At 42.0% G+C, this 21,787-nt stretch overlaps 1 protein-coding gene across 2 annotated transcripts in view; it reads right to left on the bottom strand.

Annotated features, from left to right (window-relative positions):
- macrod2 (mono-ADP ribosylhydrolase 2) overlaps positions 1 to 21,787 on the bottom strand; it is an 855,710-nt gene that overhangs the window by 821,172 nt on the left and 12,751 nt on the right. For both annotated transcript variants that reach the window (XM_080200007.1, XM_080200006.1), the window contains exon 2: positions 1,971 to 2,033. In XM_080200007.1, the coding sequence (XP_080056133.1) occupies positions 1,971 to 2,033 (63 nt within the window). The remainder of the gene's footprint in view (positions 1 to 1,970; positions 2,034 to 21,787) is intronic.

The following is a 21,787-nucleotide window of genomic DNA, read 5'->3' on the forward strand; positions in this document are numbered from 1 at the left end:
GTCAACTCCAATTTCCTGCCCTACCTCCATTTCCCTTAACTTCCTCAGTGCCCAATGTCTACTGATCACAGTCTTGAATATACTCAATAATTGAGCAAGTATAGCTCTCTGGGATAGAGAATTGTAAAGATCCACAACCCTTTGAATGAAGAAAATTCACCTCATCATGGTCCTAAGTGGCTGACCCCTTATCCTGAGACAATAACTCTTAGTTCTAGATTCTCTGCATAGTGGAAACATATTATTGCAGCTATATAACAAAAGGTAATTACCTTAAACAGACATTAGACTGGTCTGACTGCACAGGCCAGTCGGACGGATCCGACAGCGCTGGTTCAAGTTATCTTGAACCTTCTATGTACACTGGTCCCAAGCCTAGTTTCTGGTTTGCAATGCCACAACACCAGGGTACATCCTTCCCCAGCAAAATATTTTAGAGGGGTCAGATGGAGTTGAAACTTCGGCTCTATTCTCTCTCCACAGATGTTGCCAGCCATGCTGCGTTATTCCAGCATTTTGTGTTTTTATTATTGAATATGTTAGAAGCTTTGTTAGATGAGAAATAGTGATTGTAGTTGGCCTAAGCCCCTGTATGACCATTTTATGTACTCAACCACTGGGTTTGATTTGATTTATTATTGTCGCATGTATTTACAGTGAAAAGTATTGTTTCTTGCACGCTACACAAACAAAACATACCATTCATAAAGAGGGAAACAAGAGAGTGCAGACTGTAGTGTTACAGTCATAGCTAGGGTGTAGAGAAAGCTCAACTTACTGCAAGGTAGGTCCATTCAAAATTCTGACAGCAACAGGGAAGAAGCTGTTCTTGAGTCGCTTGATATGTGACCTCAGACTTTTGTATCTTTTTCCCCACTGGAAGAAGGTGGAAGAGAGAATGTCCAGGGTGCATGGCATCCTTAATTATGCTGGCTGCTTTGAGTTAATGGATGAGAGGCTGCTTTGCATGATGCATTGGGCTACATTCATGACCTTTTGGTAGTTCCTTGCAGTCTTGGGCAGAGCAGGAGCCATACCAAACTATGGTACAACCAGAAAGAATGCTTTCTATAGTGATGCCAGTGTGGAAATGGCCCGCTTGCCTTGTCAGACTAGCATTGGAATTCTACACTGATCAGTGAGGATGAGGATCATCAGCAGGGTTCATTGGCAGCCTTCCGAAAGAACACTGGCCTGAGCTAATGTAGATCTCCTTATAGAAACTGGAACATGAGTGGATCGGACCACAGTAAACATTTCACAACATTATTCCTTCACGCTTTTTAACTCTTTATAATATAAACATTCAGCTTTGGGGAAAAAAATAAAGCTTTTCCAAAGAAAGAAAAATATAGACAGGATGCATATTTGGTCATTGGATGTGAAATAAATGCAGCAAGTTAGTCCTGGTGTAAGGCTTATTATTATCCAACCTCATGGAGCTATCAAACATGCAAAAGATCAAGAATATAAACAAGTAAGTGATGCATCCTTTAAGTAACGTCTTAGTTAATCCAAATCATACTCATCACAATTCTGAAATATTATTTCTGCATTAACTTGTGTTTATTTCTGTAATAAAGTGTTTAGCACTGCTGCCTCACGGCACCAAGGGCTCAGGTTCAATTCCAGCCTTGGGTGACTGTGTGTGCATGGAGTCTGCATATTCTTCCCGGGTCTACGTGATGCTCCAGTTTCTTCCCACAGTCCAAAGATGTTGTTAGGTGGATTGGTCATGGTAAATTGTCCCTTAGTATCCAAAGATGGATAGGTTAGTTGTGCCAACCATGGCAAATGCTTGGGGTTGTGGGGGGGGGGGGGTGCCTGGGTGATACGCTCTTTCAGAGAGTTGATGAAGACTTGATGGGCCAAGTGGCCTCTTTCTGCACTGTAAGGATTCCATGTCATCATTAATTTCAAAGAAATTAATCCCAAAACAATGAAATAAGCTTCAAATAAAAGCTACTTACTTTTTGCTTCTTCTCTCCATACTGAAATATCCTTCAGCTGTACAATCCCATCATCAGAAGAGTCTGTATTGAGAAGATAAAAAAAGGTAATTTCTAGACGTTAAATACTGACACAAAGATAAATTTGTGTACCAGCATGATTTGGTCATTTTACATTTGGGTGCCAACAGACTGATTTCTCACATGCAAGTCAGCAACAAATCTTCTTCTCTGGTTTGTTTCTGCTCCCTCGTTTTTGCATAACTTCTGCACTTTAATTAAATGTAACCAGCAGAACCTGTAACTTGGTAGCATAATCTGGATGAAGACACTGGGAGTGCTGCTGTGTATCTGCTGTAAAGAACAGAGCTGGTATCAGAATCTCAGTCGAGAAAATAGAACTTGTTGAGCCAATGGAAGGAATGGATCAGCTGGTGGCAGATGGCATTTAGCATAGGTAGGCATAGTCTTGAGTTCATGGTTAGGGTCAATCATGTGAATGCCATACTAGATTCCAAATTGATACGTTTTGAGCAGGAAAGAGACCTGGACTGCGCAGAAATTTGAATATCTTTATTAGGTCTCCCTTTTGCTGCTCTAAGAAGAGCAATCCCTGTTTCCCCACTCAGTATAGTGTGTGCGTATATATATGTGCTTGTGTGTATGTCTAGTAAATATATATGTGCATATATATCCATTGGGATGTATAGCTATGTTGATTCAACGTAAAACCAACAGTGTTATACTGTCCTTGCTCAAGACTTCGAATAGATATTGGCCGGAATGTCACAGCCATTCACGCCGGCGGGATTTTCCCATCCCACTGCAATGAATGGAGATTTGTCTGGGCGCCAAATCCTCTAATCTCGCTGCAGTGGGAGAGTAGCATGAACAGCCGGTAAGATCGCACCCATTTAGAATACCAGTTGGTTCCCCCCAAACCGTGGGAGGTTCCAGGAATAGCTCTGGAGTCAGGCCACAGACTTAGTAAATCAATGGGATCACTGGCTCCTTCTAATCCATCAGCAAGTTAGCCAAGCAGAACAGATTGGATATTACACAATACAGCAGAAAGCACTGGAAAATTTCAGCGGATCTGGAGCAATTGTGGAGAGAGAAACTGAGTTAATGGTCTGAGTTCAATATAAGAAGAGTCATACTGGATAGTGGAAGGTCACTCAACTCATCGGTGCTGGTTCTTGATAAACCAAATTATTCTGGAGTGAAATTTAAGCCAAATGGACATCATTATTCTGATCTTTATTCACAGAGTCAGAACGGTGGACCTTTTTACTTCACTTGACCTTCACTTCTGATCTTCAACCTTTTCAGACACAAATACACGGCCACCCATCACTTCTTCCTGATTTGAAAACTTAGTAAAAAATCCTCTGGGCCTGCGATATTTTGTATCCTGGTTCCTTCCCTGTGTGTTGGTTTCTCAGTAAATGCCATTCTGAAAACTGGGCAGGCCCCTTGGGAAATAGCTGCATCTCATTTACACCAAAAATCAAGAGATTATTGCAAAGATGCTAATAATGTGGGGACAGCAAGTCTTACTGAAACATGCACATTAGACACAAGTTGTACATAATACTGAAATGATGAATACCACCAGGGACTTAAAGGCAACAATTTAAGAGATTGTACTGTTGACCTCAAACCATAGCACGACACAGCATAATTCAGAAACACATCAAATTATTTTAGCTCAAAAGCATAGATCATTTAATTATAAAGTGAATGCAGTTCTCACAAATGTTTTTGCCTCCTCTCTTGTCCTTTAGTCTTCTGTTTTGTCAACCACAGGATTTCACAGTTATGGTCATCCTTCCAGCATCTTGTCCAAAAGACCGCTCAAAGGAGAAATTCACTAGCCAGTGATAGCGACCTAATCCACTCTGCAGGCATCACAATCTTTCATGTCTTACCATTATGTTCGGGCAGGTGTAGTATCCACTCTGAGGCAGTTAACAGCAATTGGGAGCTCAGACTTTGGCTGTCTTTACTCTCCATCCCGGCATGTCTCAAGGGCACTGAAGCTAATCGTAGCAATCTTTCTGCTGATCTGGCTGATGCTAGCAAACAGCACAGACTAGGAGTCTACCCTAGGGAATATTCCTGATCTGCACGCCTTCATCTTCATTGCCTTACTCAGCCACTTATCAACATGAGCAATTGCGCCTCAAAACAAAGCAGCCCTGATATTCCTCTGACAGCATGCAATATAAGCACTGCTCTCGCTGATGTCTTACTTATTTGACTTCTGTCAAGCATAAAAATATCATCCAACATACCAGTGCAGTTCAGTCCCTTAAAATGTTGTCAAGATCATGTGCTTTATGCCAAACAGTGATTTTTTAATCCATCTGCTGGAAACTGGAATTGAAGTTCTGAGTCTTTCAAAAAAAAAAGTGACTTGACCTCTCAGCCCCAGGCAGCCAACACCAATTTTGCATTACTGCATGTTCCATATTCCAGTTCATTGGTGTGGAGTCAGTCTGACTGCAGAACCATCAAAGGCAATGACTTCAGGGGAGTGTGAAGGATTCATATTTCCTGTTTTAGCAAGGCTTCTGAAGTAATCACGTCAGGTATTCATCTGTTGGAAATGGACCATTAAGACTAAATACTTGGACAATGGGACCCTGGCTAAGTCAGCTTCCAGACATAAGCCAAACAGGTCACATTTCGATGTTTGTTGTAGCCCAATCCAATCACGCAAACAAGCCTCCCCTCCTGACTGTCTATAATTCCTGCTGCCTTGGCAAAGCAGCCAGCGTAATTAAGAACCCCACGCACCCTGGACTTTTCTCTTCTACCGTCAGGAGAAGGATACAAAAGTCTGGAGGTCACGTACCACCGATTCAAGAACAGCTTCTTCCCTACTGCCATCAGGCTTTTGAATGGACCTGCCTTGCATTAAGTTGATCTTTCTTTACACCCTAGCTACGAATGTAACACTACATTCTGCATTCTCTCCTTTCCTTCTGTATGAATGGTATGCTTTGTCTGTATAGCACGCAAGAAAGAATACTTTTCACTGTATGCTAATACGTGTGACAATAATAAATCAAATCAAAGAAAGGTCATATGACAAGCCAATCCTTTGTGTGTGTGTTTAAGCACATATACCTCAGCGTTACACAGGACAAACCACCCAATCTCCTTTTATTCCTCCAACTTACCTGGTAAGCTCAGAGCCCTGTTTGCCTGTCATCGTCCAGCAGCATCCTGCAGCAGGGAGATTTCTTAAAAGAATCCATCCCAGCACTACCAGCCTCTCCTGAAGGACATGCAACTTAATTGTCTACATCTTTAAATCAGATGCATCGAGGCCATCAAGTTCAGCATGAAGCCAGCCAAGCCACTAAGCTACAGAGTGTGTTCTTACTTTTTTTTGAAAGTGGACTAGAATTTGGTCAAACTATTTTTCCCCACTTTGTAACGTAGGTGTGTGCATATGCAAAAGGTGGTGCATTTAAAATCCTACTTGGATCAATTTAAATATAACAAATAAACCCCATTTTTCAAAAAAAATCCATCACAGAATCCCTATGCTGCAGGAGTCTATTTCGCCCATCAAGCATACATGGACAACAATCCCACCCAGGCCCTATTCCCAAAAACCCTCTTATTAACCATGCTAATACCCCCGACACTAAGGGGCAATTTATAGGCAAATCAACCTAACCCCTGCATCTTTGGAATGTAGGAGAAAACCAAAGCACCAAGAAGAAACCCATGCAGATATGAGGAGAATGTCTGTGTGGAGTTTACACAGTCACCAACACCAAAATGGAACCCCTTTTAAGTTTATTCATTAGTGTCACAAGTAGGATTACATTAACATTGCAATGAAGTTAGTGAAAATCCCCTAGTCATAAGAACACAAGAAATAGGAGCAGGAGTCGGCCATCTAGCCTGCCCTGCCATTCAATAAGATCGTGGCTGATCTGAAGTGGCTCAGTTCCACTTTCCCACTTTTTCCCCATAACCCTTAATTCCCTTGTCTGTCAAAAACCTATCTACCCACGTCTTAAATATATTTAGTGAGGTAGCCTCCACCATTTCAACGGGCAGAGAATTCCGGAGATTCACCACCCTTTGAGTGAAGAAGTTCCTCCTCAACTCCGTTCTAAACTACGCACCCCCCCCCCCCGCCCCCCCCAACCCTTATCTTGAGGCTGTGCCCTCTAGACCGGCTGTCCTTTCTGAGCAGGAAGAATCTCTCTCCCTCTACCCTATCCATCCCTTTCATCATCTTATACATCTCTATAAGATCCCCTGTCATCCTTCTAAACTCCAACGAGTACAGACCCAGTCTATTTAGTCTCTCTTCATAGTCTAACCCCCTCATCTCCGGTATCAGCCTAGTGAACCTCCTCTGCACTCCCTCCAAGGCCAAAATATCCTTGTGCAAGTACAGTGACCAAAACTGCACACAGTACTCCAGCTGCGGCCTCACCAGTGCCTTGTACAGTTGTAGCAAGACCTCCCTGCTTTTATATTCTATCCCCCTCGCTATAAAGGCCAGCATCCCATTCGCCTTCTTGATCACCTGCTGACTGGGTTTTTGCGACTCATGCACAAGGACCCCCAGGTCCCTCTGCACCGTAGCACGCGGCAGCTCTTCTCCCTTTAAATAGTAATCCCTCCTGCTATTATTCCTGCCAAAGTGGATAACCTCTCACTTGCTAACATTGTACTCCATCTGCCAGGTCCTCACCTACTCGCTCAGCCTATCCAGATCCCTCTGCAGAATTTGCTTTTCCACTCATCTTTGTGTCATCAGCAAATTGTGTCACCCTACACTCAGCCCCCTCCTCCAGATCATCTATATAAAATGGTAAATAGCTGAGGCCCCGGCATCGATCCCTGCGGCACTGCACTAGTCACCAACCGCCAATCAGAATAGCACCCATTGATACCAACTCTGTCTCCTGTTAGAGGACCAATCCTCTATCCACGCTAACACCTTACCCCCAACTCCATGCCCCCTAGCCTTCTGAAGCAACCTTTTGTGTGGCACCTTATCAAACGCCTTTTGAAAAAAAAAAAATATTGAGAAACACCACATCCACCAGTTCCCCTCTGTCTACTGCACTAGTCACATCCTCATAGAAATCCAATAAATTCCATAAGTCCCCACACTCTGGCATCTGTTCAGGTACAATAAAGAAAAAGGAGAATTTAGCATGGTCTAATCCTAACTCTAATGCACCTCTAATCAGCATGTCTTTCAGATTGCAGGAGGAAACTGGAGCACCCAGAGGAAACTTATGCAGACAAAAAGGAGAACATGCAGATTCCACATAGACACCAACTCAAGCTGAGAAGGGAACCCAGGTGCCTGGCGCTACGAGGCATCAGTACCACTGTCTTATTGGGTCTTTTAAGATTAGAGCGAGTAAGCAGTTAAGTACTCAGTGAATTGATAAGCATGCACCTTTCAAATAAAAACCTGGTGCAGTCAAAGGAGGGGCCAAGGAAGAGAGCCATTTGACCTCTCTTCACTTTAACAATGCATTGTGCATTGCGTTGGAAGTACGTTAAAGTCTTATTTATGCCGCAGTAAGATTTCAGCACAGAGGTGCTAATTATCAATTAAAATTATCCTCATTTGAGAAGCAGCACACATATATAGATGCAATTTTTTTTAAAAAAGTAAAAATTTATTAGTCACAAGTAGGCTTACATTAACACTGCAATGACATTACTGTGAAAATCTGAACCAATTACATAAAGTACAAGAAACTCACAGCATAAATCAATGGTAAGGAGATAGAAATACTAACAGGGGATTGTTTGTTTTTTTTAATTCCACTTCTGTGCTGCTTTAGATTCAATAGCAACTTTCAAAAAAAAATGAAATCAGATATATTCTTGAAAAGTTAAACATTTGTTGAGCTATGGAAAAAGACGAATATGGAACTGATGGGATCAAGCTTTCAAAGGGCCAGCGCTGGCAAAATGGACTGAATGGCTTCCCCTGATTTTGTATCACAGTGAATCTAGCTACAACCCCCTCTACAATTTCTCTCCACTCTACAGTGTTTGTAAAATCTAAAAATTGGATCTACTCATTTAAAGAGATGGAGCTCACTGACTGCCTCGTTACGGTTCAGACTCAAGCTGAACAGTTACTGCTAAAGTGTTAGATGATCAGACAATCATTTTCATTTCCAAAAGGGATGCAGGAGCAAATGGATCTGGAGGTATAGGTATACAAATCATTGGTGGTGGTAAGATTAGAGTCCTGGCAAAGGGTCATCCAGACTCGAAATGTTGGCTATATTCTCTCTCCATAGATGATGTAAGACCTGCTGGGTTTCTCCACCATTTTCTGTTTTTGTTTCAGATCCCAGCATCCACAGTATTTTGCCTTTATTTTATACATAGGGTGATGGGAGTACAAATGACAAGAAAGTGATGATGAACCTGTATAACACACTGGTTTGGCCTCAGCTGAAGACCTGCAACTAGTTCTTACCCCACACTGTGGGAGGATGTGAAGGCATTTAAAAAAAGAGAGTGCAGAAAAAAAACTTAATGATCCCAGGGATGAGGGACTTTAATTACTTGGATAGCTTGGAGGAGTTGGAGCTGTTTTCCCTTGGAGAGGTGGTTTTATAGAGATATTCAAAATCATGACGGGTCTGGGTAGAATAGATATAGAGGGAAACTTTGCCTATTGGGGGAAGCATCAAGAACCAGTCAATTGGCAAAAGAAGCAATAATGTCATGAAAAAAATTCACAAGTGGTTGGGATCTGGAATGCACTGCCAAAGAGTTTTGATTTATTAGCGTCACAAGTAGGTTTAGATTAACACTGCAATAAAGTTACTGTGAAAATCCCCTGGTTGCCACACTCTGGTGCTTGTTCGGGTACATTGAAGGAGAATTTAGCACAGCCAATGCACCTAACCAGCACGTCTTTTGGACTGTGGGGGGGGAAACTGGAGCACCCGGAGGAAAGCCACACAGACAGTGACCCAAGCCAGAAAAGAGCACGGTGGGGGCAGATGAAACAAAGCCTTGATAGAGAATTGGATGATTAGGATCAGCTAAGTTTGTTATAATCCTGTTAGGCACTGTTAACTTTTAAAGAAGAAATCCCAGCAATTAATGGACACAACTACACCACAAGATTTCATGCTTTTAAACAAAAAAGCTTTATTGTATATCACAAGAGAATTAAACAAAGCAAGTACTGTTAACTTAGCACTATCGTTTAAATCGTTTAAGCTTAAAAATTCAGTTCACATGAGTTCCTTTATTAAACACTGATGGTTTTTTTCCCTAGGACCACCCCAAAGTTATGCCACAGCTTTCTAGGATTCATTTTAATTCTTCTCAGTATTCCAACTATCCTGCGAGATGAGGTTCTAGGAGCACATGAGGAAGGATGAAATCTAGAAGGTATCCACTGAATCCCTCAGTGCAGAAAGAGGGCAGGTAGCCCATCAAGTTGGCACCGATTCTCTAAAAGAACATCCTACACAGGCCCCACCCCACCTCACTTATCCCTGTAATCCCTCACATTTACCATGGCCAATCCACCTAACTTGCACATTTTTAGACTGTGGGAGGAAACCCGAGCATCCGGAGGAAATTTGTGAAGACACGGGGAGAACAAGTTATTCTGCCACACGCTGGTTACTTTTAAATTCATGAAATACAAAGCTCGAGGAAAAATTAATTCTGCATATGGTTTTCAAGTAAAGAAGAAAAAAATTGGAAAACATTTTTACTCCATGGAAGACACATTTCTCTGCTGCAAATCAGACCTCCATCCTCTCTAACAGGACCCTATAACCAGGAATTTACAGCTTCGCTCGTCCCAAAACCGCAAGTTCCCTCCCGAGGTCAACTGACCTTTCCATGGTCTGGCCCTCGCCCACTTTGATTCCTATGGTGGGCAGGACGGTAAAATTCCAGCCTATAAATCTTATGGACACAGTGGGATATTGCACACATTCTGGAGTCAGTTAATTGAGAGATAACAGGCAGTCATCTCCCAATTTATAGCCTTCAAGTAAAATCAAAAAAGCCACTCAAACAACAATAGACAGCTTCACAGGCAAATTTTAAAGTTAATAATGTTCCTGTGATTTCTTTTTGGATCTTGAAACGTTTAGGGCCACGTGAACTCAGTGGGCAAAAAGAAAAAAAAAATTGACAAAATATCTTTTGAGTATGTTTGCGTTTTTTTGCCTTCTTTTTATTGTTTGTTCTTCTGACTGGTCATTCAGGATTGGTTGTTCTCACAAGTCCTTAGTAGTTTCTCACAGGTAGTTTTCTAGTACTGTCCTCGTTTTTGATTTGTACGTTTCCCCTCTGCCAACAGACAGTGAAGCAAGTGTTTTTTTTTGTTTGGTTCCTGGAAAATATACAAAATAGTACTTTCTTTACCCACTGCAGTAAATAAATAACTCCGTCACACAGCTAGATCTGTTTTATGAATAATCGCTGTTCTAATCATAAACAAAACGTGGATTCTAGAACACAAACACCAGGGCAAGACTTGTATAGTTAATAGTAGGGTCCTCTGTTGTTGAGCAGAGATCAGGGACATAGATAAAGGTGAACAGCCAAGGTCTTTTCCACAGGCTAGGGGAGTCCAAAACAAGACGGCACAGGTTTAAAAGGTGAGAGGGGAAAGATTAAAAGAGACCTGAGGGGTATCTTTTTCACACTGAGGGTGGTGTGTAAATGGAATGGACTGCCAGAGGAGGTGGTAGAGGCGGGTACAGTTACAACATTTAAAAGACATCTGGACAGGTACATGGATGGGAAGAGGTTTAGAGTGATATAGACCAAATGCAGGCAAATGGAACTAGTTCAACTTAGGAAACTTCATCAACATGGACGAGGTGGGCCAAAGGGCATGTTTTTCTGTGCTGTACATCTGACTCTATAAATAAAATCAAAAGAATCCACTATGAAATTGGTCAGATATTTAAACAGTCTGCAGATTATCACTGATTATAGCAATTCATTTTTGGCAAAATCTCAGAAAATTCAAAGTTCCCTGCTTCATCCAGAGGCGATTGATTAGGTTGCCATGGTAATTAAATATGTGACTGCTTTAAATAAACAACCTGCATGAACAATCGACCGTCTGGACAATTTCATGCAAGTTACCTCAGGAAAAGTACAAAATGTCACGGTTTGTTTGCTTCCAATATGAAAACAGAAGAAAGATCACCAAACTTTGCCATTGTGGAAGCATGCCAAGGTTTGTATCATTGCTGATTTCTACAACAAAACTTGAAGAGCCAAAAGGGATTTGCTGTGATGAGTAGGCATCAACAACAAGAGGGTCAACAAATTCCTACTCCATAATTCAGGCTCTATCCAGATACTCCAAATTGAGATATCTTGAGGGTTGGATTTCTCCATGAGAAAAGAGTTCCTGGTAAAAACACACCATTGGCAAACCCAATTATGAATAAATCCACCACACAGTACATGCTAACTGTCGAAGGTTATTTTCTGTTTATGCAGTTAGTGCAAAACTTCAGCTGGTAGAAAATTGAACATGGCAACTTATTTTAAAAAGTAAAAACTTAAAATTTCCACAAGCAGCCAATGCTTAAAACATAACCTTCAGATGAATCAGGGTTACCAAAGGGATATTAATTGAACCAGGGTATTATTCATGCCTCAGGTTTGAAGCCTTGCATCTGTCCCAATATTTGCATCTCAACCATAAATGCTGATATCTGAATCTGTCACAGACAGTCACCATAATCCACACCATGTCTCACTCACACATAGCCGCTATGCTCACCTAACCTACACTGGCTCCCTGCAGTCTACCAAATCTCTCCCGGCACACAGCAACTGCCCCAGCCCTACAACTCTCCATTAACTTTGTATTGCTCCAACACTGGCTTTTTTGTTCATCTTCCACGCAATTGGCCCCATGACTTTGCCTTCAGCTATCTCAAATTCTTGGAGACCCTCCTTAAAACATCTCCATCTCTCTTGGACTTTCTAATGCTCCTCAAAATCTACCTCTCAACCACATTATCAGGTCACCCTGTCCCAAAAATCTCTTTTTTGTTGAATTATACCATGAAGCACCTTGAGTTGATTTGCTGTATTAAGTGGGTGCTATACAAATGCAAGGTTGTTTTTATAATAGTGGATTAATGAAAAAGTTGTACCTACTTCTTCCAACAGTAGTGCTGCAGGAAAAAAAGACGTCAACAAGTTTTCAAAAAGGTGGTGGTGGTGAAATTGGATGAATGGAATTCCCCCCCCCCCAACCCCCCAGAATAAACCTAACCCCAACCTGCCCAAATCCAGTTGCAATTTCATGATGGCAGACAGGAAACCTGCCTTTTCACCTATAAAGGCCCTTAAAAGCAGCAACTTAATGACCGTTTCCTGTCCAGCCTCAAATTTTTAGGCTGGTGGGTGCAGGTAGGGTGGGAAAAAGAAAAAACTCCACCACCCCCACCCCCTCCCTGACCTCAGGGACTTAGCTTCCCAGTGGTCCTAAGGTTTAATGTGAGGTAGAGTGTTGCAGTACCAATTCTGCCCACTGCAGCGCTGCACCTGGCCAGGTGACAAAATTTGATTGGTTGGCAACTCAGAAGGGCAGGCATTCCTTCCAAGGGCAAACTCAAGTCCTGTCAACTGTAAAAATGAGCATAAAATGGCAGCAGTACCTCAGGACAGCAAGCACCAAATCGCTCACCATCCTTAAAATTCTGCCCATAGTGTTCATTGACGAAAAGTGCAGGCCAGTGTTATTTGATTGATATATTGCCCGAAAACTTTCCATTGTGGGTATGGTAGCAATGCAATGGGGAGTGCAATGATCTTTCATGAATCAACTTCCCATGGTACATTATAGTTCAGAAAAACCAGTCACCCTATTTAAAAGGTCCCTGATGTCTTGGTATTGCCATGTCTTAGTGTTTCCCTTCCTTACTACTTTTTCCCCCCTTTTATCTTACTTCATGTTCCTTTCAGCTGGGATAAGGCAAGTGATAAGGCAGGATAAAGAGCCACCAACAGCTGCAAGTTGCATTGAGTAGCTTCTGCAGGAAATGGAGACATCCCTCAGTACTTCCCTTCTCATTCTCTCCCCAATTCTTTAGGCTTTCCACTCCTCCGCATCTCCGCCCCCCCCACCCCCATCCCTTTTTCACTCACAAAAACCCTTCTTACAGTCCAATATTCCTGTTACTAGCCCCACCTCCTCTGCTTTGAACCATCTACACAATCCTTGCCCCCACCATCTTGCTTCACCATTGCCCACCACACCCTTCTTCTAATGATCCTGCCTCATTTCTCACCACCTCCACATTTTAAATGTGAATCAGACCAGTGGCACTTAACTATTCCCTGCACTCCCCCAACCCCTGCACTACATTCCCACATATTATTCTGAAAAATGTTCTGTTGGCTTTCAAAATTCACCAGATCTCTCTCAAAATGAAAATTAAATTTGAGAAACAAAATGCACGCCTGCATTTCTCTCAACTTTGATCACGCTGTCATTCACTGTTGGAAATTTGAATTGTTCACTAAGTGTAAACACAGTGAAGACAATTATTTGCCTTCAACATTCAACCAACATTTCATAATATTAAACAAAGAAAGCAACCTCCTTTTTCAGACCTTGGACCCTTTTTTCTTTTGTCAGAGCAAAGTTTACAAAACACGACGCAATTGCCAAAACTGGCGTGCTGCCAATCTCTTTGACTAAACAATTAAACTAAATCAAATTAAAAAGAGGCATACTGTTGGAACACTATTTCTCTGCCTTATGTACTTGGCCTCTCCGATAAGTATGAAGTTAGTTGGTTAGTTGGTTTTTCTCCTCCCCTCCGCACCCCCCCCCAAATCTCTTCCGCAATATTATTGGAAACTACCAGCTTGAAGAAAAATATTGCATCAGTACAGCCAGCTAACTGAATTTTGATGCATTCGGTGATCCAAATTCAACTCATAACCTCAGGGAAAAAAATGGAGTATAAACTCAAGCCTGTGAGGTTTAAGGGCTTGTGGTTAGAAAAAAAATTAATATGGACACTAAAAGACATTTCAAATGAATAAATTTAAAGCATGTTATCGCACAATATATAACGTCTTAGTTTTATTTTGCATGTGTCCTTATCTCATTGTGCCACCTATAGGCCTGAATTAAATTGCAGGTGCTTTTAAAGTTAGTTTTCTGTGAAAGTGGCGTGCATGTAGAATTTAAACATAATGGCAATCACAATTGCTGCTTTTTAATATTTAATAATTGACTACAGTAGACACTATTTTATATATTTGAGGACCAGGAACAGCCAGTACCTGACAATAAACTAAATATGATGATCTTGTCATCAGACTCACCATGGACTACTCCCCAGAATCAGTTGCATTCTTGGACACACACATCTTCATTAAGGGTGGCCACCTCAGCACCTCATTGTACTGCAAGCCCACAGATAATCTCAATGCTCCACTTCTCCAGCTTCCACTCTAAAGAAGCCATCCCCTATGCACAAGCCCTCCGTAAACACAGGATCTGCTTAGATGGAGGAGGATTGCAGCAGACACCTCCAGATGCTGAAAGATGCCCTCATAAGAGCAGGATATGGCACTCAACTCATCGATCAACAGTTCCAACTTGCCACAGCAAAAAAAAAACTGCACTCACATGGGACACAATGAACAGAGTACCCTTCATTGTCCAGTACTTCCCCGGAGTGGAGAAGCTATGACGACATCTTCTCCAGAGTCTTCAACATATTGTTGATAAAGACGAACATCTCACAAGGCCATCCCCACAACCCCACTTCTTGCCTTCAAACAACCACGCAGCTTCAAACAGACCATTGTCTGCAAACTATCCAGCCTTCAGGAGAACAGTGACCATGACAGCACACAGCAACTTTTGCAAGACGTGCCAAATCATAGGCAAGGATGCCATCATCTCACAAGAACACCATCCACCAGTACTCTTGCAACTCGGCCTACGTTGTCTACCTGATACACTGCAGGTAAGGATGCCCCAAAGCATGGTACATTGGGGAGACCATGCAGACGCTACGACAACGGATAAATGAACACTGCTTGACAATCACCAGTCAAGACTGTTCTCTTCCTGTTGGCGAACACTTCAGCAGTCACAGGCATTTGGCCTCTGATCTTCAGGTAAGCATTCTCCAAGGGGCCTTCACGACACATGACAGTGCAGAAACGGATAACAAAGTTCCGCACACAGGAGGACGGCCTCAGCCAGGATCTTGGGTTCATGTCACACTATTCGCAACCCCCATGACTTGCTTGGGCTTACAACATCTCACTTATTGTCCTGTCTGGAGGCAATACACATCTCTTTAACTTATGGTTAATGCTATGTCCACTCACATTAGAATGCAAGTCTTTACAGCTAATCACTATTCTATAAACTGAGTGTGTCTTTATATGCCCTGTGATCAGAATCCCCATTCACCTGACGAAGGGGCAGAGCCCCGAAAGCTACTGGCATTTGCTACCAAATAAACCTGTTGGACTTTAACCTGGCGTTAAGACTTTGTACTGTAACTAGTATGGAGGGGATAATTTGGAATTCAGATGAAATTTCTTAAATATTTACAGGAAGGAGGAATAATCAAAAACAGCTGTAAAAAAAGGTTTTTCAGAAAGGATAATCCTCCTTGATAAACAGGGATGGAGCACACTGGAGCAGTGATAGCTATCAAGCCGATTTGATGTGGTTTGCCAATTTGTAAAGGCATCACAAAGACGACTATTGGGGGAAAACAAGGGGTATAAAAGTAAAGGGGGAGATTAGCAAACAGGATTTAAACAAACAAACCAACCAAAATCACCTACTGCCTCCCTTATTAGTAAGGACAGTTTCTCAGTGTGCTTACAAGTAGATGGTTGTGCCCCATGGAGTTGTGTTGGGACTGTTGCATTCACTACTTACACAAGTTGGATTTGTATCAGAGGAAGTTTTCAAAATTGCTGTCAATGTTAAAATAGGAATTATGACAGAAGGTGCCAAGGGTGTTACTGATAAGGCAGCCACAGAAAGGTGACAAATGTGACACAATGCCATTAAAACGTGAGGTGGTACATTTTGCTAAAATGGTGAAGGGATTTGGGATTCAGGTCAGTCCAATCTTCTCAGAAGCAGCCAAGATGGGAAACATTTAGCAAAATTGAGGAAACAGAAAACCACCATCATTCCAATTTACATCTTATAAATCACAGCTCATAGAACATTGCCTAACATAAGGAAGGCAAAAATCACAAAACTATGATGTGAAAAAATTTGAGTATATGTTCAAGTGCTTCTCAAACAATGTAGTTTATGAATGACCATGTTTTTAAGCATACATGCAGTCACTGAACTTGATTTTTTTTGAGAAGCAGTCAAACAACTAGAATAGCTTAATTTAAAAAGTCTTCAGTCTGTTGCTCTCCTAATCTATTACATGCAGTCTGATTTGCAGTATGTTGACTATCAGTATCTACACACAAATTCAGCCCCCTCACCTCAAGTCACAGTATTATAGACCAGCATTTTGTAATCTGAATTTCTGCAACTGAGATATGAGGTTAAGTAGTGTTAATGCTGGGAGCTGACTCACAGGTACCCATCTTCCAGAAACAAGCATGTATAAATGTAATTATCTTTGCTCTGCAGTGTTTACAAATATTTAATGGTAGGTGTCACGGAGATCAAAGTAAAGCACATTTCTCAAATGACACATTCAAAGAGAAAACCTGTTTGAAGCCTCCCCCAGTTGTTCATTCAACAACGGCTGAAGAAACACTATTGCAAAAACTGCAGCCAGAATTCTCCCAAAAAGATTTAAGTGTCGAATTTGATTTGTTTCGTTGTCACATGTATTAGGATACAGTGAAAAGTATTGTTTCTTGCGCACTATACAGACAAAGCACACTGTTCATAGAGAAGAAAAGGAGAGAGTGCAGAATGTGGTTTTACAGTTATAGCTAGGGTGTAGAGAAAGATCAACTTCACACAAGGCAAGTCCATTCAAAGGTCTGACAGCAGCAAGGAAGAAGCTGTTCCTGAGTCAGTTGGTACAATACCTCAGACTTCTGTATCTTTTTCCTGATGAAAGAAGGTGGGAGAGGAGAATGTCTGGGTTGCATTGGGTCTTTAATTATCATGGCTGCTTTGCCGAGGTAGCAGGAAGTGTAGACAGAGTCAATGGATGGGAGGCTGGTTTGTGTGATGGACTGGGCTACATTCAAGTTCTTTTGTAGATCCTTGCGGCCTTGGGCAGAGCAGGAGCCATACCAAGCTGTGATACACCCAGAAAGAATGTTTTTATGGTGCATCTGTAAAAGTTGGAGAGAGTTGTAGCTGACATGCCTAATTTCCTTAGTCTTTTCAGAAAGTAGAGGTGTTGGCAGGCTTGCTTAACTGTAGTGTCGGCATGTGGAGGGAGGGAACAAGCACAGGTTGTTGGAGTAAACCACGATGTTTTTTTCAGCTGAGTTTCAAAGTGGATCTCATACTCTATGCACTGCAGAGAGCACTAGCGTGATTCACTTCACAATTCAGGGGTTTGGGTGTATTCCTGCCTGGGAGGCCAGCAACAGAGCACTGAGTGGGCCATGGCACATGTGCTGATCTGTCAGTATCAAAATCAGCGCACGTGCAGTAGCTCTGCACTGCCAGCCTCCAGATTGCTGGTCGGTCCTATGATCCCCACAATATGGGCCCTCCGCACCTCACGGCCTGATTGCTGGCCCCCAACCATGTCCAGCCCAGCCTCCACAACTCCCCCACCCCGCAGCCCTGATCTGACCCACCCCCCATCCCACCCTCAAGGCAAGCCCCCAGTCCCGACCCCCTCCCACCCTCCCCACTCCAATGGCTAGCCCCGATCACTGGTTTCGCTCCCTCCTCCACTGATCCCTGTGCAAAGTGACAGCGGGACACCCCCCCCCCCATCCCCCGTGATTGTCCCACCCAGTCTTTCCCTCAGATGCCCTGCTTGCAGGCTCCTTGGCAATTTGGCCCTTGGGCAATGCCAGGGAGCTCAGGCTGGCACTGCCAAGATGGAGCTTGGGGAAGGGGGAGGGATGGAGAGAAGAGATGCTAGCGGGCCCAGAGGCTTTAGCCCTGGGCCCACTAATCACATTTAAAAATATATGGTAATTAGCATTTATGTGCTTCCCCACCTATTTCCAGTGCGTATGGGACATCACTGGAAATCAGGCACTGGGAGATGCTAGCAGGCCAGGACGCCCAGTGCAGATCCTGTGCATTGGGCACTGCTGGAATATCCCAGTCCGCTGTGCTAAAAACAAATTAGCGCTGCAGGATGGGAGAATCGCTCCTCCCACAAGTTCCATTCACAAGTCTGGATAGAAGCAAAAGAAAAGAATCAAACTATGCTGACAGGATACAAAACAAAAGTCCTTGAAAACTATGCTAGGCCTTTTGTTATCTGGATAGAAATGTTCCGGCATTCTAGAAAAAAAAGTGACCAAAGATCCACGTGAACAGTTAATTTTGAAGAAACATTTGAGTCTGAAACCTTTATTTCAACAATTTATAATTAATTAGAACGTTAACCAAAAGTAATCAATTTGTAATCTAAACTGTTATTAATTGTTCCAATGAAATGTGACTGACCGAAAGATTAACTCCATTCCTCTGGCCACAGATGCTGCCGACCTGCCGAGGCCTTGCAGCATTTACCGTTTAAAAAAAAATCCAATTTCCAGCGTCCAATGTTCTCTGCTTTTGAACAATTAACAGACTGTCAACTGCAATAAACAGCACCCACATAACTGCAATACAATGCTAAAAAAATGGCTTTTAAACCCAGCTCTTTCTCAGAAGACTAAGGAAATTTGGCATGACAGCGACAACTTTCACCAACTTTTACAGAAGCATTCTCTCTGGTTGTATCACAGCTTGGTATGTCTCCTGCTCTGCTCAAGACTGGAAGAAATACAAAAGGTTGTGAATGTAGTCCAATCCATCACACAAACCAGCCTCCCATCCACTGACTGTCTACACTTCCCGCTGCTTCAGCAAAGCAGGCAGCATAATTAAGGACCCCATGCACTCTGGACATTCCCTCTTCCACCTTCTTCTGTTGGGAAAAAGATACAAAAAGTCTGAGGTCAGGTACCAACTAACTCAAGAACAGCTTCTTCCCTACCGCTGTCAGTCTTTTGAATGGACCTACCTTGCATTAAATTGATCTTTCTCTACTCCTAGTTATGACTGTAGCACTACATTCTGCACTCTCTCCTTTCCTCCTCTATGAAGGGTATGCTTCATTTGTACAGCCTATAAGAAACAATAGTTTTCACTGTATCTTAATATATGTGACAATAATAAATCAAGTCAAATTTAGCCCACGTACAAAGATCAGTTTTCAGTTAGTTTCTTCCCTTGAAGTGCCTTGGGACATTTTCTACACCTACATGCTAGAGGAAAAAAAAAATCTGCTTTCTGTATTGAAAAGAAGAAAAATCTTAGTTTGTTGAAATCTATTTAGCCCAGACTACAATTCACCAATTCAAGAGACCTGTCAGTTGTTCAGTATTATGTGGGGATGCCAGCACTGGACTGGGGTGGGCACAGTAAGAAGTCTCACAACACCAGGTTATAGTCCAACAGGTTTATTTGGTATCATCAGTTTGAGCAGAGAGCTGGGTTCACAAGTACAGCACATACAGACAAAGACTCACCTGATGAAGGAGCAGTGCTCCGAAAGCTTGGTGATACTAAATAACCTGTTGTTCAGTGTAGCAGTGAAGTTTTCATTTGCAATAAAATCAGGTGGGCAAACCTATTCTAAAAGCACACAAGGTTTACCCACATGGTTACCTTCAGCTGTACCATTCAGCTTAAATGATCTAGAAAAGAAGCTTAAAAGGGCCACCTATTATGTTGTTATGTAACTGTCTTACAAAAATTGGTTTCATGGTGATTTTTCCAGCTTAGATTTGGGAAGAATGAGGCCCACAAATTGGTTCTCATGCTGTTAATAATTCCAGCTCTTAGTCCAGCAGCAGACTCATGAAAACACACACGTGCACAGCAAAGGAAGCTATACAAAATGACAGAAGCACAGTGACCTTTCAGTATCCAAACTGATTCAGTACCAAGATAAAATGTGGCATTAAATGTCTTCAGGCTTTTGGCCTTCACTATTCTGTCCAAAAAAGGTAATCCCACGCATTGATCACTGTGAAGAAATCTGCTGATGTTAACTGCGACAATGTCTCAAAACCCAAAGGGCAAACTTGAAACAATGGTTTAGTGGTGTTCAGAATAACGTGAGGAACCATATAAAACAGTGAAGAACTCAGTCCACTGTGTAAACAGTTAACGGAGTCCTTAAAGTAAAAGGAAAACACACAATTAAAACTAATAACTAGAGTGACACTATTAATAACTAAAACAGTTTTAATCAGAAATTACTTCTTGTTCCCAACATATACCCACCTTTCCTGAATTTACTGAGACATTTCCCCCAGACAAGTCAAATCCAGCTCAGTTACCTCACAATACAGCTTGGATGACGAAGTCTGGGAAAATGTCTTTTCCTGATTCAGCATGGGCACAAAACTGCATCTGAGGAGAATATTTGCAATCTGTTGTAGCTCTAAACATTAGATGGAACAAGCCTCTGACTGATGGATGGAAAACTTCCCCACTTGTCCAATAAGGGTTCTAGCAGTTGCATTTTCAGTTTCTTTGATATTCTACTGTGAACTGGTCTGACTGCAGTTATTCAAATTCTTTGCCCTTAGAAGTTACTACCTGTACAGATCCACTGATCTCCAATAAACAGATTGTCCTGAAAAGAGGGGAAGGAGAAATCACATCTCAGGTGTTCCTTGAGATGCCTGCTAATCTTATTACTTGTTTGTTGTGTGTTCACCACAGGTTCAACTATTAGCTTCCCAAATTCCTAACAACCAGAGTGTGGAGATTGTCCTGGCATCAGTACTCCTTGTGCCTTTGTATTAGTACTAAAGATGACCAGGATACAGTGATCTGATCCAAATGTATAAAAACGTGATTGACCAAGTCCATCAAATAAGAAAAAGAGTAGATATGGCAAGTCCCTGCAATATCCAGGTTTCTCCCTACATTCAGAAATCATAGAACCTTTGTTTATGAGGCAAAATGAACCCTGTTGGAATGCAGGCAAAAGCAAGACTGACCTTCAACTGACTAAGCAACCTGACCTGAGTGTCAAAAGTGGAAGAGAAATACAAAACAGAAAAAGATGAGAAGGGAAAGTAAGAAAAGCAAAAGTCAAAGAAATCAGAAAGACATTAAATAGGTGAAAAGAAACCATCTCAATTATTAAAACAAAAACATTTTAAACAGCAAGTTTAAATGAATGCATTCAAAAAAAAAAGCAAGGCAAGAAAGTCAAGGAGAAAAAGATAAAATGTTATCTCCCGACAGCATTAGTTGAAGAGAGATTGAAGGCAGCCCATAAATGCCAGGATAGATTAGTCGTGTTGAATGTCTGTTTTTATGCCGTAAACTCAACATAATGGTCAATCGTTTTCTTAAAATGTTAAGAAAGTATACGGACAACTAAGGTGAGAACCCTTATTGTGAATTTTTGGTTAGAAGAAGTGCTTTGAAAGGCTAGTCATGACATGAATCAATTCCAGCCTCCCGGATTGCATAGATCCACTGCACTTTGCCTACCACAATAGGTCCACAGCAGATGCCATTTCCCTGGCTCTGCACTCAATCCTGGAACACCTAGATAACAAAAGACACCTATTTATTGACTACAGCTCAGTCTTCAACACCATTATTCCTATGGAACTAATCTTTAAACTCCGTG

Source organism: Carcharhinus amblyrhynchos, chromosome 12, assembly GCF_965287045.1.
Source record: "Carcharhinus amblyrhynchos chromosome 12, sCarAmb.v2.hapA, whole genome shotgun sequence".
NCBI classification, from domain to species: Eukaryota; Metazoa; Chordata; class Chondrichthyes; order Carcharhiniformes; family Carcharhinidae; genus Carcharhinus; species Carcharhinus amblyrhynchos.